The 16,854-nt window shown below is 44.8% G+C and overlaps 1 protein-coding gene across 5 annotated transcripts in view; it reads left to right on the forward strand.

Annotated features, from left to right (window-relative positions):
- Positions 1-16,854, forward strand: part of DST (dystonin) — a 316,491-nt gene that overhangs the window by 34,939 nt on the left and 264,698 nt on the right. For 2 of the 5 annotated variants that reach the window (XM_064447869.1, XM_064447870.1), the window contains exon 1: positions 3,411-3,560. In XM_064447869.1, the coding sequence (XP_064303939.1) occupies positions 3,470-3,560 (91 nt within the window). In that variant the 5' untranslated portion in view covers positions 3,411-3,469. Of the gene's footprint in view, positions 1-1,816; positions 2,025-3,408; positions 3,561-16,854 lie in introns of those variants that run through there. The other 3 variants (XM_064447871.1, XM_064447868.1, XM_064447872.1) reach the window with 3 other exon arrangements.

A 16,854-nucleotide genomic window follows, 5' to 3' on the forward strand; every position in this document is an offset into this window, starting at 1 on the left:
TGCGGCAAGCTGTGCTCTTCCAGCTCCCATCGGGAAGACAACTGTGTGTCCATCCTGCTTTACGAGATCCTACAGAGAGTTTTAGCTTATTATATGAACTGGCAGCAAAATATTCCCGGCACTAGAACTAATTATGAAGGCAATCAGAGCTGGGATCAGACATCTCATGTTTCTGTTCTTCCGCACTTATCTTGCTCTCTCCACATCGCAATACCGTGAAGAAGAATTCTGTTAATTGGTTTTATGTATTCATTCCTTCCCTTTCTCCCCTTTCAATCTTCACCATGAAGTACTGTAGGAGAAAAGAGGATTGGGATAGAAGCGAAGGAGGTCAGGAAGAGCAACCACTAATAAGAGATCCCCTCTTATTTATCGGATTATTTAGCTGTATGTTATCGGCAGTGTTATGTGTAGCAGAGAGTGCATTATGTTGTTACTCTGCATTATGCAGGTTTTGAGTTTTAAAATGGGTAAAATACCCCCCAATGTAATAATAACAATTCACTTGTCCACTCCATGAGAACTGACAGCAAAAAGCTGCAGATAGCAACAATAAATTTTATCAGACCAGCCACAGTACAAATTTATTCTGTAAGTAAAAGTACATTTTAAGCTTGTCAATAGAAAAAAAAAAAAAAGGCTACAAGACAAACCTAAAATAATAGCAGCTTTAGTATAAAAGGATCTAGATGGGCAGAATGAGGGCTGTCTCTGCAAAACAAAGTATACTACACCTCTCCAAGTTGGGAACAGCATACCCCTAAAAATGAACATCAGACCTGGATAAGCATCGGGTTACCCTTTTGAAAGGCCGTCACAGTAGCTCCCACATGAAATCACAAAACAAACCCATCATTTTCTAATCAGGTGCCCTGGAGAACGCACCACTCTCTCCAATCAGAAAACGCGGAGGAAGAGAAATAGCCCCTTGCGCCCCATCGTGCCCTGGTAACCCGTGTATAACGGGTATAATGCTCAACACGGTGTTGAAAGGTTGCCGTTCGGACGTCTCCGTTTCCCGTTTCACCCTGAACAGGGAAGCCAGAAATGGCAGCAGCCCCGTCCCTGCACTGCATCAGTGCGTATTCGCGTTTCTGGAGAGGCTCTTTTTTGGGTAGCTGGAGGTCCGAACGCGCATTACAGTCCCTGAGCAGGGCCCAGCCGGCTGTTTGCCGAAGCCGCCTCGGCAGAGGGTGACCGAGAGGCGCCTGTCGTGCCCGGCCACCCGGCGGGGCTGCTCCGAGGCCCGGCGGCCCCCCGCGCCCGCCCTCCCGGGCAGAGCGGGGCCCGGCCCGGCGCGGGGCTGCCCGCGGGCGTGGGTCCTCCCCACGGGCCCATTGACGTGACCGATTTCACCAGCAGCTCGGTGACGGCACATCTTCCCCTCGTCCTGGCGGGGGAGCCAAACCCTATCGATTTGTAGCCCGGAAGGTTGGGTCTGGGTGGTTTTTTTTTTTTTTTATTATTATTCGCTTGTTGTCGCGGCTGCCGGGATTATTGTTGGAGGAGCGGGAGGCTCGTTTGCGAGCCGCTTCCCAGCCGCAGGCCACGGCTCTCCCCACACACCCCTCCAAATGCGTTCCCGCTAGAGACCGGCTGGTTTTTGGGGGATCGCCCTCGCCGCTCCGCGCGCGCACCCCCTTTCCCCCCTAAATTCACGGCAATGGTGAGCGGCGTCCGTCGCCCCTACCCTCCTCTTTCCCCGTGAGATGCTGTTCCCACGCCACGCGGGGCGGGTACTCGCCGGTCCTAGCGGGGACCCGCGTCCCGAGCCGCTGCCCACGCTCCCTCCCTGTCTGTCTGTCTCCCCGTGCAGAGCTCCGGCAACGCGTCCTACCGATGCTCCATGTCGTCCTCCGCCGATTTCTCCGACGAGGAAGACTTCAGCCAGAGGTCGGGGACGGTGTCGCCGGCGCCGGGGGACACCCTGCCCTGGAACCTGCCCAAACACGAGCGGTCCAAGCGGAAGATCCAGGGCGGCTCCGTGCTGGACCCCGCCGAGAGGGCCGTGCTGCGCATCGCCGGTAAGGGGCGGCGGGGGCGGACGGGGCCGGGGAGGGCGGGGGGACCCCCGTGCCTTTGCTTTCCCGAAGGCGGTGACTAAGCCCTTTTTGCGGGTGGGTGAATTGATGTCTGTGCGAAAGGAAGCCGAAACAGGCGCCGGTGCGCCCATTAAACTTTCACGGGAAAAGGCGGTAGCGGCGGCGGGGGTGGGGGGGGGCCCGTTAGCCATTTAGCGGGTGCCGGCGTTCCGGGGGAGCAGCAGCCGCCTCCCGGGGCGGGAGCGGCGCCGGGCCGGCCGCAGCGCGGGGAGAGGCCGCGGCAGAGGCGGCCGGTGCTGCTCGGCGGGGCGAGGCGCCGGTCTTTGTCCGTGTGGGGCCGGGGCTGCGCTCCGGGGAGGGGGGAACAGAGACCGGGATGGAGCCGCCCGGTGCACCGGAGGCGCGGCGGCAAGCGATGTCGAAAATAGGGCGCAGGTTTTGCTTCTCCCCGGCGAAAGCTGGAAACCGCCTTGTACGTGACTCCCCAAGAAGATGCAGCGGTCCTCGGTGCTCCCCGGGGACACCGCTGTACCCCCCGCCCCCCTTTGTGCGTGCTTCCGCGGGTCCCCTCCCGGGTCACCATTTCCCCGGGTAGCGGATCGTGACGGCGCTGTCGGGGGCAGCGGGGGACGTGGTGCCCTGCAGGGCTGGGCTCTCGCCAGCCGCGGGAGGTGGGGCTGGGGGCGCGGGGCCGGCTCGGCCGCCCCCGGGAGCCAGGGTGCGGGTTGCTGGGGTCGGGCCGGGAGGCGGTGGCGGCCGGCGGAGCGCAGGCGCGGCGGGGAGGCGGCCGGGGGCGGGCGCTGACACCTGCGCCGGGGCCGCTCCCGCCCCGCCCCGCCCCGGCCCACCCCGCCCCGCCGGGCAGCGGGGGGTCCCTTCCGCACCGGGGCCACCCGCGGCGGGGCCCTGCCCGCAGCACACTTCCTACCCCAGCCCGGCGACGTTCCGCCGTGCTGCGGTCCCGCAGCGCCAGCGCCGCAGGGTGACGGTGCCCTCGCCCGCCCCCTGCGCGCCGCGGGTGTCGTGTCCCCGCCCCGCCGGCCGCCGCCCTCCCGGTCCCGGAGTGGGGCCGGGGCAGAAACATGGGGGGCGGGAGGCGGTTCAGGGCCCGAACGGCGGCGGCAGAGCTCGCCGGCCCCGCAGGCGGTGCCTCGGCGATGGGGCTGGAACCGCCGGGCTGCGGCGGGGAGGTGGCGGCGGCGGCGGCCGCCGGTCTGGGGCCGCCCCCCTCCGCGCTGCGAGGGGCGGCTACCGAAACCCGAGCGGCCGGCGGGGGCGTTTCCCCGGCCGGGCTGGCAGCGCCCTCCCCCCGCCGTCCCTCCCTCCCTGCCGCTAGCCGTTGGGCTGCTTCTTGTGCCGTCCCCGGGGCTGCCGGCTGCCCGGAGCCGCGCAGGGAAGCGGGCAGGGATAGCCCCCCCGACCCGGCCATGGCCGGATACCTTTCGCCCGGCGCGTACCTCTACGCCGAGGAGCAGGAGTACCTGCAAGCGTACGAGGACGTCTTGGAGAGATACAAAGGTAGGGCTGCCCTCCCCGCGGCGGGGCCGCCCCGGGCGGGACATGCTCCGGCCAGGTGCGACCATCCCCGCCGGCCCGGGGGGGCCGGGGCCGGCCGGCGGCCCCGAGCCCTGCGCGGCCGCTGCCGGGGTGGGGGGGGCCGGGCGGCCGTGGCGGCTCCTGAGGTAAATCCCCCGCCGCCTGTCCCTCGCCAGCGGTGAAACGCTCGCTCTGGTGCGTGAAATGCGGACACGGTGATTTACGTCTTGATGTGCCTTTGTATTTAAGGTTTCCGTTTATTTTGACCTTTTTATTTCGGGTGGGGGTTTTTTGTTTGTTTTGTTTTGGGTTTTTTTTTTTTTTGGTGATCGGGCAAATAAGGATCGTAGTTCCTGTAGCACCTGAGTGTTTTCAGTGAATCCAGCAAACTGAGGAAAAAGGCGTTTATCATAACAAAGATGCATACAGCTAAATTTATCTTGCTGGAAATGCAAATGACATTGCTGTCTTAAATTCATCGGGTTGGAAGAGATGGTTTGGGAGACACGGTTCGGTACTGTTTTTCAGTGCGTTCGCTAATGCTAAATCTGAATAATGCGTATCAAACGTGTTACAGGTCTGATTTTAATTCAAGTGTGAAAGTGATGGAGTTAACTGTTGACATTGAATCTTCAGAAATATTTTTTACCACCATATGCTGGCATTAGCAGCGCTGAGTCCTTTTATAATGTCTGGGGAAAAGACAGGCTAGATCTTATATCTGAAATTTTTATTTTGAAGGATTACAGGTTTTCAGCTGTATGTTTCTAGTCAATTCTAAAGATTTTGGTTAAATGGTTTCCGCTGATGGGAATGGGAGTGGCATAGTTTAAGACAGCTTGATTTGAAGGTACCGGTAGTCGATTTTATGTAATCGGGGTTGTTAGTGGTAATATTTTGAAAAATAATTTTTCTATTTTGACATGAGAACTTGTCAGGTCCGAGTCTACTTTATACCTGTGTCAGTTGTGATTTCATGTGTCATTAACAGTCTTGATTAATGACTCCTTTGTGTCTGTTGCCCATTGTGTCAATGCAGCCATGGAGCATGTGCGCTGTTTCTGTACTGAAATGCGTTGGTGTGTTTTAGTTGAGAAACAAGGAGAGATAACAGATCATGTTCAAAAGCACATTTTTAGTCCATTCTCTCCTGTTTTTTTTAAGGCAACAATTACTTTATCTGTAGCTGAACTGATATTTGCAAAATTTTAAAGCAAGTAGACTGCTTACTCTCTAAATAAAGAAAATACTGAGAAGACTTGTTCTTCTGTTCTGGTTCTAATCCAAAGCGCAGCTATTCTGCTTTAGATTACCTTTGATTTGGTGCTAGAGTTAGGTTTAATAAAGTTAATTCCTATACCAGTTTGTCTACTTGCTTAAAAACCTGGGAAACATATTAGGCCTAATTTCCCCTATTGCATTGAGAGTTTTATTGGCATAAGGACTGAAAAGACTGTTTTTTAAGTGTTGGGGATCAAAGGGATTTTAATTAAAATAACCTCCTAAAACTAATTCACATATCTATGGAAATTAGCACATTGTAGAAATATTTCGGTATATTGCACTGTGGGAGTAGCATCACGTCCACTGCTGTTATCAGTGACAGGCAAATTATGATATTATTTGGAAGGACCTAGTTCCTGTTGTCTTGGTTTTTAGTGTAATATTCACAATATTGGTCTGCTGTGTTTTGCTGCTTGAGGTATGCTTTATTCAGCTATTGGGAGCAAAGGTAAAGATTCGGACTTGTTTTAATTAAGATATATTGGAAACCTGGAAAACACATCATTTTTTAAAATGTGTTTCCAAGCCGGTCATGATTTCCCATCCGAGTCCCAGTAGTATGACTTCACTACAGCGATTGTTGTTCTGATGACTTGCAATGGGAGCTGATCTAATCAGAAAAGAATTGCTACAATATAGGCTTTGAAGAGGGAGTGCCATTTCTCTGAATCTCTCGGTTCTGTAAACACCGCCTCTAGTAATTTTCTTAATCAAATGCAAACCGTGTTGACTTTATATTTTTAAGACCAGCTCTAATCCATAATTTTAATGCTAATAATCCTTTTCTTTTTCTTTTCCTTTTTGCGTTCTGCAGAACGCTCTTGTATTCATCTAGGGCGTTTTTCAGGGTGCCAAATTATCTATGCCCCAGCTGTTGAGTACTGTAACTAGCAGAGTCAGCTGTACGAAATCCATTGCCTGTCTTGGAAGGCTTGGGATCGTATGATGCTGCATCATTAAGACGTTTGGGTGGTTTGATTTAGGAAGAGAAAAACAGTCCTTTTTAAATGTGGAAAAGTGAGATTTTTGCTCTCCATCCGTTTCCGCAGCCAAAGTAGGCTGCAGATCTTGAAGACCTTGCAATACCAAGTACCTTGTTGCTTTAGAAGTTGAAACCAGAATATTTGTACATCTCCAAATTCTGCCTGCAGGCCATGTCTCTGGCTGTGACAGTAAATAATTAGGCAACTGTTTGCTAAATCTGAGACAGCACAGAAGAGCTGTTTGCTATGGGAGAAGAGAGTGTTTTTTCCTGACTCCTGATCAGCTCAGTTGCTGGCTGTCATATTTTTGTTCTTGATTCGTGGAGTAATTCTTCTGCAGTATTTCTAAAGTATTTTGGTGGAGGAAAAAAAGAGTCATGTTATTTCAGGTGATTTAGAAATCATGTTGAATCAGGCTACTTATTCAGGGGGAAAAAAATGCTTCTTTGTTAGTAGCACCTCTAAGAATTCAAAGGCAAAGCTTTTACTGTGATAATGGCAATACAATGCTCCATATATTTTATCTGAAGTGTTTGACATATTTCACATCTTGTTTGTGACTGAATAGGAGGATGAGAACTTGGACAAATATTTGTTAATATAACTAACAATTCAACTTCATCTCAAAAAGTATATTTGAGTTCTCTAGGAGGTTTTAAAGAACTTAAAAATTTAGTCTTGCTGCTTTGTAAGTTATCTCGCCGTTGCCTGGGAACAAAAAAATAATACAATTATTGTTATCTGCAGCCTCCTTGATAAATAAGAAAATGTCTGATAGTATTTAATATACGTTTAATTTTTAAAATACTAAATACCATCTCTATCAGGTGGCGTACCTAAGCATTGTTCCATACCAACATTATTTCAGTATTAAATATTTGAAAATCACCATTTTAAGCTTTAAGTGGAGTGCATTAATTAGATTTACCCTGGTATAAATCTTAAGCGATGCACTAAGAATCAAGACTTACGTTTATAATCCCTCTGAAGTGGTATAGTTCACTTCAGGTAAAACTTTTTTTGAATTTTTCAGTTCAGGTGGTCAACATTCATTTAAATGTCAATTGCAACAACCTCCTTTTTCAGCAAGTTTTTGAATGATTATGTAACAAAGTTGCCTCCCTTTGACATCATTACTGAAATGGACACATCTGTTAATGACCGCATGATTGCTGTCTCTGAAAAAGAGCTGATTCTTAGAGTTAAGTGTTGAATATATTGCAGTTATTCAAGAATGGTCTTAAAATCCTGTAAGCTATAAAAGTTTAAAATATATAGGGTTATTTGGCCCGCACAGACCTTTCAATGCTGTAGATTTTGGCTCTATAGGAAACAGATCTATTAGAAAAGTCAACTTGACATGACGGCCCACAAAGAATATAGCCTTGCGGTTCAGGGACTTACCTTTCCTATCACTAACAACAATTTAGTCATCACGTAAACCTTTTCTTTGGGTTGGGTGCCTGGTTACTGCTTCCTTAGGGCTTGCTGCATAGCCTCTGTTGCTGAAGGAAGGAGGGGCAAGTCTGGGACTGGGAATAGCAAAACTCAGGTTGGGTTATTTAAACTTTGGCACGTTCTGTTTTGCTATTGGCATTTTTCTCTTGCTTTACAAAGATCTGTAATACTACACATCCAGCTGAAGCACGGCAAACAGTTCTGTTTCTGTATTCTAAGAACAAAGGCATTGGAGATGGGCGGGAGCTAGCAGGTCATCTGATGCATTTTGTTGCCTGTGTAGGGTTCAGAGGTAATGTAATTTGTTCTAATGATTGAGGGTAGCATCAAGTGAAGCTGTTCTGACATTGCTTGTGTAGAGTTTTTGGGTTAAGATTAAAAAAAAACGTAGATGCCTGTCATGCAGCTCCTTTGAGCTGACTTCAGGAAGGGGCCATTTGTTCAGAATGGCTTTTATACAATTTGAAAATAAAGCTGCTGCATTTTGGGATTTTGGAGGCTCCTAAATGTGTTTTGTATCAGACTTACTCCAGGGATGATGTTCTTCAGAGATGGCTTCACAGAGCAAAGACAGGATGGGCCGTGGCAGACACTCCTGGCTATGGAATTTGAATTTCCTTGTATGCTCTGAACTCAGGGGCCTGAACTCACAGCCTGCAGAAATTTTGCTCTTCTGGGCTCTTGGCTGTGAACTAATCAGATCTCCTGCTTCAGGCCTTCCTTGGAAAGAAATACTGGAGTGAGTAATTGATAAGGTGCTTTTAACTTATTTTCCTTCTCCTTCGGCATAACAAAAACTGGTGGCATACAGGTTTTGGTTTTGCAGGGAGTGTAAGGAATTTCCACCTTGGATGGTTTTCTTCCACCGCCTCTCAGGTGCTGGTAGTATCTAGCCTTGGAATTGATAACTTTTTTGTCCAAATAGGACAGGTTTTTTTGCTGACTAGTAGAGGGTAGGTGTGGATTATCTGGCTGCATGTCTCCTAATCCTTTCTTTGCCACTGTGCAAGTCTACAGGATGACAACACCGTTGTTTCCCCAGTTCTAGCACATTTCCTACAGCAGGTTAGCCTCCTGGGAATGAAGGATTTTAGCCAACAGAGAGTGCCTTCAATTAGGGACTGAAATGTAATAGCACTTTTGTGAAGTCAGACAAAATTAATAGACTCCTTGGGCCATGTAAAAATGTAAACCCCACAATTTTACTGTTTCAATGTTCCTTCTTTTTAAGCAGAAAGTTCTCACTTTAAAATTGTGTGGAGATGTTTGGGGTTTTTTTTAGTGCATTTTATCCTAAATATGAACCAGATCTTGCTGATTTGACTTGCGTGAGCACTTCACTTGATCCAAGTTGAAGAGGTCTTAATTTTTGTCTGTTTAAAGGCCTCAAGGTTTGGGCAGCAGTTTCTGAAGCTGAGTTTGATGGTATACATAAACTGTAGTTTTGTCTCCATGGCTTTCAGAGATACCTGTTTGGATGACTAAGGCGGGCAGAATTTGGCCATCGATTCAAGTATCTGTGGTATGTGAATTGGGGCAGAGATCAAAGGTCTGTTTCGTTGCTTTTCTGGTACTTCTCAATTCCCATTGAGTCAGCAGCATCTTTTAAATAGAGCTCACAGAAGTATTCCATAATTCCCTTTTTATGGCCCATACCAGGAGGTGGTGAAGTATTGGGGGTGGTGGTGGGGGTGGTGGTGTGTTTGGTGGTGGTGGAGAGGAGGAAATAAACTCCAGTCATCGTGTTAAAAGGCTTGTTTTGGCTCAGTTTACGTTTTTGGTTGAGGTGTTTCTAATTGTTTGCTGTGATCTAGTTTGCTAATCTCTAGTGATACCTCGCTTGAAAACCAGATTATGCATTCTTTTTTTCCTCTACGCTATTTAAGACATGCCTGATTTGAGGAATTTATTCCATCATTTTGCTAAAACTTCAGCATGTACTTGGAATTAAGTGCTTTGTAAAATAAAAATGGGCTTATTGACGTGCTTGAAGTTAAGTGCAAGTATTTTGTAAGTTCAGGCTTAAAAGCATAAAGTTTCGTAAATGTCAAATATGAATACAGCTTATTGCTGCATGCCTGAAATGTTTCCTGTAAAACATCATTAAAGCCGTTTAATTTAACAAAGCCTTGATTTTCTGTAGTGGGTGAAAATATTCGTGTACTGAATGCTTTCAGTCAGCCCAGCTTTCAAACAGGTGAAACAATGCTTACAAAGACACTTCAGTCTGCGGGTCAAATCCTGAAGGGCATGTTAACAGCCAGATCTTACAAGTTCATCTGTGTAGGCAGACTCCGGTGCTTTTGTGGGAATACACTGGCTTGAGAAATCCACCCACACAAGTCAGTCTTCCCAAGATTGGGGCCCAAGTAATAGTTCAGCCTTTAAAAAGGCATACTCCTGCTGAAATCAGTCATCCTTTAGGGCATTCCAGTTTGGCCTTAGCTGCATTAAAAGCAAGCTAATGTGTTTCCAGACTTAATTTTATTATGCCTGATGAGTACATCACTTTGTTGTAATCTATCAACTTTTTGGATTTTGTACATTTTAAACTGAGGGTAGCTGCAAATAAATCTGTGAAAGGACGAAGATGCTAGGCAAATATATTGAGGGTTAAATTCTGAACATTGCAATTACACAATTAGTGTAACTATTTCTGTAAGACAAGGCGGATTAGGCCTCTGATGGGCTTTTCAGTAGCATAGGCCAAAATCTGTTCTTGATTATAGCCACATGGCCCTTTTGAACTTGGTTTGCTTTTAAATATGTTTTCATTCTTCAGTTTCATAGTTAATATGTGAAATTACAGTATTTAATAATGTGTTCTACAATGCATATAAATACAGATTAGCAATTAAGTGGGGTTCATAGCCTAATTATGTTGGAAAACTAAATCAGTTTGGCCTGAGATTCAGGTATCCAGCTATCTGACAGCTATGACGCTTTGCACCACTTGCATCTAAAATTAGTAGAGCTCCTCTATACTGGGATTAGAGAGAAGTGTATGTTTTAGTTCAGAAAACACGTAAAAGTCTGCCTGTTTTTACCTCTTTTAGAGGTATGTTTCAGGCAATTTGCAGATGAGACTACAGGTGGACAAAGAAGTCCCCAGACGTCTTTTGCTGGGTACTGAGGTGGGTATCCTGTCATCCTGCTTGGAGACTTTTGTTCTGCCTGATCAAGTTACAGTCTGAGTGTTCCTCGTGTGACAAGGTCTTTTAGGCACTGTAGAAGCAGCATTAGAAAAAGCGTGTGGTCATTTGGACAGACATTTTACAGTAATAACAATAATGAAGCATCCTGAGCAGTTCTACCAAAAAAGCTATTTTGCTAGAGGAGTGGCACTTGAAATGCTGTGGTTTTTACTCAAACAACATTTCTGTTAATTTTGGTACTAGTCAGGAATTTAGCTATGGAGGCTTATAAATATTTAATGCTTTAAGTTACTTTGCCTTTAGATAAATGTTTAATCTCGAGGTAAAGGGTTTACATTATGTCCTAGAAATTAGGAGATGACTCAAGCATTTGTCTGGAGAAGCCACTGCTGTGTAGTCATACACGACTTCTGGGAATAAGGTATTGTTGCTACGATAGTTCTAGTTTCAGAGAAGGATGTATTCAAAAGCATACATGGCAATTTGGTTGCTAGTCCGTGTGACTTTTAATAGAAATTAGGTGCTTCACTGCTGTTTGTGCCTTGGAGGTTCTCTCCCAGTGACTACATGTTGTTCAGATCATAACCTGATGCTGGAAATCATATTATTATACTATGCATTACAGATATTAGTTGTGCGTTTAAAACTCAGTTTTTGAAAGGTTTTAAATGCGAAATCTTCTCTGGAGGAAAGTTCATTATAATTTTCAGAAAGTTGATTTCAGAATTAAAAAGGATACACATCTCAAACATACTGATATTTTTCTTGTAGAGCAGTTTTGTCAGGCTTTATGACTTCTACCCTCTTTGTTCAATTTTTAACAAAACAATTGCTGTGGTTTTGGGTAGGTTTTGGTTTTCTTCTTTGCTGATAATTTTTGTTGATGACCAGTTTATGCTAGAGTTAAAGCGGTGTTTGGCTCAGTATCTCTTTGAAGGAGAGAAGAAGAGACACAGATGAGCTACAGGAAGAAAGCCTAAGTTGATTAGGTCCCTTGATGAAATTACCTTATAATTTTACCATGCTCAACAGGATACTTTTGCATCGCTCTGTTTCAATTTTTTAAAACAGAGCCCTTGTTAATAAAGTCCATACACTCCTTGTGAGGCCAGACCTGGCCTACCTCTGAGACTATCGACCCAACCCAAATTCTGATTTTCTGCTGGTTTCTGTTGTAAATTGTATTAAGTGAAATAAAATTGATTCTATATGTGTTATATGTTTCTGCTTAAATTGTACATTTTTTTCTTTCTTACAGATATACATTTCTTTCAGATCTTGTATTGCACTGAATCAGTGCAGCCATCCAGTGCGCTGTTTAAAGTGGGTTTACGGTAGCACTGAGCAGCTATCTGCAGTTTGCAGCATCAATCATTTATCTAAGTTATAATCCAATTTATAAAGATTACAGTAGTGTCCTAGAAACAATACATGTTTATGCCTTGATATTTTGACTGTCATACCAAAGCATTTTTTTGCTTTGGGAACCTCATAATAATGAAGATAATTTAAAGAATCAGGTTTACACTTTGAGATCGTGTGTGTCTCCACAATAATTTGCAATTTAATACCAAATGTAAGGATTTGGTTTAGTAACTTCAGAATGTGGGGGATCATCTTTATTCTAAGCATGACATATATTTTGAATTTGGTGCCTAGATTTTTGTTATTTCAGTGACTAACGTTGTGAGTGGTCGGTTGGAGATTTAGATGTATGGCTAAAACGTTGATGAATCTTTGTGCAGTTTGTGCTGGATGTTGGATTTTTTCCTTTTTGTTTCCCCAACCAATACACTTTGTTGAGTCTACCCACCTGTGATCTTCTGTCATTTGCCTTCTTTGAGCATACTTCTTCATTGAAGGTTGCATGCCCTCTTCTGTTTTCCTGGTAATAAATACCTCAAGTGGTGGGGGAAGCTTTTTCTTTTGGGAGGGGGTGGGGGTGGGGAGGTGGGGAAGGACCTTCTTCCTAGCATGTGGAAGGTCCAGTGTGACTCCTGTTACTCTACCCTTGGTTCCCCTTTCCTCCTTCATCACTTTCAATTCAAATTTTAGCTGTAGGTTGGGTTCCTTGTAGGCCCGCACCTACAAAGTGCAGGCAGAAGATGGGCTTGCTTGAGGGGCTTCTTGGGGAATACACTTGCACGCCTCCTGTACTATCGTTGCAGAGGAGTGAATCATAGTTCCTCCTCAGACTGGTGCCTTCCCAGTCGTGGTGAGAAAAGAGGAGAGACCTCGGTTCCAGTCTCTTTCTGCCTGCTGCTGGAGCGGAGAGCACCCACGGAGCACTAGCTCTAGTCCTAGAAAGCAGCATGGGCTTCACTCCCTGAACTGTAGTTGAAGCTGTAGAGAAACCTTTGAGCTTCCCTTATCATTATCAAATGCGAAAAACGTGTGTGTGTGTGGAATGAGATTTCTCAGTCTGTGTGCCTGTATGCTGGTTCCTGCTGTGAACTTGAGTTCCTAGAGTTGGGATAAAGCCTGACCGGGACTTGAGTCTCAGGTCATGTACTGATGTGCTGGTGTCCTACTGTGAGAGCATTTCAAGTGGAGAGTTTAATCCCTTGCAGTGAAAGTGCCAAGAGAGAGAAGAATGCCCAGGGGACAGGCACTAGCATGGTTGCTTCTTTTGAAATGATTGTATTTCTTGAGCTCTTGGTTTCAGTACTCTAACTCGCACCTGGATGTGCGAGCATTGCTGTTTAGGGCAAGAGAGTCAGTCTGGTTTTGTGCTTGGACCTCGTGCTGCCAATGGAAGCAAACACTCCCTCCCTGCTGTGTGTGAACAAGTTAATTAATTATACACTGCACTAAGATGTCTTCTATATCTTAACTGCATTTTAAACCCCCAAGACTTGTTTTCTATGTATTTCCATGCTTAATGACTCAGCTGATAAATAATTTTATTTATTTGCTCTTTTCTTCTTCTGACTAAATAAACAGGCCATCACAGTATTTATCTCAATGAGTAGCAGTCAGTGTTGACAAATGGCTTAGATGCTGTGTGAGATAATGGAGCCTGCTTACAACTTGATTTTGTCAGGCCAGCAAATAAATGAAAGGGAGTCTAATTAATATTTTTGGTCTTGTCATAATTTTTTTTTGTATTTCAGTTAGAACGCTTTAGTTCTGTATTTCATTATTATCTTAAAGGTCTTTTCCAAACCAAGTGATTCTATAATTAAAAAGCTCAGCTTCTACAATTTTTAAGCTTAAAAGTTCTCTCTGTGCCGTAGTACTAAAGCATTTAATTACTGTACATGTACTTCAGTGCTCCTGCTACTGATGTAGTTTATGAGATGAGACAGTGTGATTGTATGTAGTACCTTTGTGGTACTGTTTTATGTTATATGTCTTTGATATGTATTTTAGAATTCCCATTGAATTTTTTTTTTTCTTTTAGATAGTTCTAGAATACCAAGTATAAGACTTACTGATTGTTGTGCAGTTAGCAGGCAGTTTTCTGCTGATGGTTTTGGAAGTTCAGGGATGCTTAGCTTCTGTTTTTCATTCCCAATGCTTTTTTATTTTTTTAATTATATTTCATATCCTGTCATTGAAACAGGAAAGATTATTAGACAATAGATAGGGTTTTGAGCCTTAAAATTTTGGAGTTCTCCCAATCTGAAAACACATCACCAGACAAGATCTGACATTTGTTGTTGTTGTTGGTTGGTTGTTTACTGCCTTCTCCAAATCTTTAATAAATGCCAAATGCATTGATGATCTCTGGAAAACCACACCATTATTCTCGCATCGGAAGGCAGCCAAAATTCAAGACTTTATTATTCTGTAAGTAAATTTTTCAGGATTATGCACTATATCCTTGTTGTTTTTAGTGAGCTTTTGGAAATATATATTGATTTTTCCCTCTGTTTACCTGTATATGTACACACCTTTTTTTTTTTTTTTTTAAACTCAGAGGAGTCCAAACAGTTATGGAGGAATTTGATCTATCATTGCAGAAATGATGGGAATTTGGCATTATTTTCTCAGTATGTTTCCCAGTATTTTAGGTGTTGTTTTTTTTGTTTTAATTTGTCCTTTCCGGTTACTGCCAGTGGAACTAATCAGAGCTACATAACTAATTTCTCAAGCTTCTTCATTTATTTCTTGCAAATGATCTGGAGAATAGTGATGTATTTTAGTATAAGTTTCTGTAAGCAGCTTTTATCTCTTGATACCTTAAGTTTTTTCTGAGTTTATAGTAAAGTGGTGGTAGTTGGCTATGTAAGCTGCTTGTAGGTGGATGTGTTTAGGTTTCCTGTGCGGTTACATCATTTCTTCTTTGTGACTCCTTCCTGTGATGGAACATGGTAATTTTTCTGTAAAGGAGGCTGTGGGGAAAGGAACAACAAATTGCCATCTTAAAGAGTAGGCCCTTGCGCAGTAAAGAGTTGATTCAGATACTTAGCCATTACAGTGGCTTGCCAAGTCTCGCTGCCTCCTATTCTGACTATCCATGAACTTGTGCGTTATTGTGTGATTTGTAGCAAAATTATAATTTCTTTTGATAGGTACTGTGTCTCTTGTTTTGTCTGTTATCCTGATTTTTCCGACCATTGCTTGGGTAGGGCTTCTGCCTCTCTAAGGAAATGTTTCTGGCATAGCAAACTTTTACAGCGTGTGTCTGTTTACTTGTTGGCATTGGGCATTTAGATTACTAGCCTGCTGGTACTGAAGTAAATTATAGTCCATGTTAATGTGAAAAGGGATCAACATTGCACTCTTTTTTCCTTTTTTAAAATTAGTTTAGAATGTCCTTCCATCATCTAACAATGTCTATGGTACTTGTATAGGATGGGAAAGTTTTAGAAAAATAGGGGAATGTGTGTGTTGTAAAGCAAAAATTTCCCTTATTACCTAATGTTTTCTTGTTTTCTCCTGTTAAGATATGTTTTTAAGTAATGCTGCTTTAGTTTTAGTTTCTCATGCTTCTCTGTGAGTTACCTGTTATGTTTATGTTATGTTATAATTACAGATCTTGGTTATTTTTAATATAAGTAATTTAAAGATACTACTATTTGCCTTTTTGAAATCCAGCACCACTTTTGACATTTGAAATCTTAACTGCAGTAAGTTTTTCAGCTGCTTGGTGGCCTCCTATTATCTTCTAAAAATTTTTGTAAAACTTGGACAAGATGACGTCAGGAGTGCCTTCCTCATTGCTGAAAACGAGTGATCCCCAATCTTGTCCAAAATACTGACAGTACATTCTGCAGTCATGCAGATAAGTGTCTGTTAAATTATATCTTAAGGCAATTAATCAAAATAAAGAATGAATGAAAATTTCAAGATTTAACCTTTTAAAATTAGCAGTACAATTTTTTTCTGATTTGGAAGGCACTAAAGGCATTTTTATTAACCTTGGCAACTACATATTTATATTTCCCTCTTTTACTGCTTTGTCTTCCCCATGCTGAACATACCCTGATGGGTACTGTTGGCTGCTTTATGAAGAGAGGCGCCTTTCATGATCTGACTGCTGCTTCCTGTGAAGTTTGTAAACAGGAATTTTTATGTGTCAGTTACTGCTGATATTTTAGGTATGACAACAGTTTTATTGGCAAGCAGAGCTTTTTATCTTGCCTGTTGGACCATTTTCACTTTTGACATCAGGTTAAAGCTATTTTTGTTTTAATTGGTATCACAGTTGCTGTTAGTGTTGTTTTTGTCCAGTCCCTGAGGACACTGACAGCTGCCCTGACTGGCCCAGCCCACCCCCTGGGGCTCCCTCCACCTGCCCACAGCCCAGGACCCCACGTCAGCCCCCCGGGGCTGTCAGCCCCTGCCCCAGCGATGCCTCAGCAGGGCCGGTCTGCAGGTCCCCACAGCCCTGCCCTGCCATGGGCCATGCTGAGCCAGGCCCACCTGCAGGCCCATGTCCTGGCCCAGCCTCTGCCCGGCCCAATCCCCAGGGAGGTGCTGATGCCCGGGGCTGGGGCTGCCCCGGAGCCCCCTGGCTGCCCTGCTCCTGCCTGGGGCGGTGGGACAGGCCCTGGCTGCTGGGCCCTGCCCTGCCACCTCTCCATGGGGAGACCCTGCTGACCCCAGGGAGCTGCTGGCCTCTGCTGCACCATGACAGTTCTGTGCAGACCCATCTTTTTCTTCATCTAGTTTCTCTTCCTTAAATTGACTTTTCATTACTAATTCATTTCTTCGTAATTTTGTTCTTTCTCCTGACCCCATGATACATGCATGGCAACTTTTCATATTAGAGTGTGGTTTATACCTGCTTGGGTTTCTCTACCTTCCTGGCCAGTTGCATTATATCATGTCATGTTTAGTGTGGGCCATTCTAGAAATTATTGTGTAGCTGAAAAACTGCTCTGTGAAAACAATGCATTTTCATGATGCATAAAGACAGTGTTATTGATGCAGTTTCTATGAAGATAA

The sequence above is a fragment of the Phalacrocorax carbo genome, chromosome 3 (assembly GCF_963921805.1).
Source record: "Phalacrocorax carbo chromosome 3, bPhaCar2.1, whole genome shotgun sequence".
In the NCBI taxonomy this organism is placed as follows: Eukaryota; Metazoa; Chordata; class Aves; order Suliformes; family Phalacrocoracidae; genus Phalacrocorax; species Phalacrocorax carbo.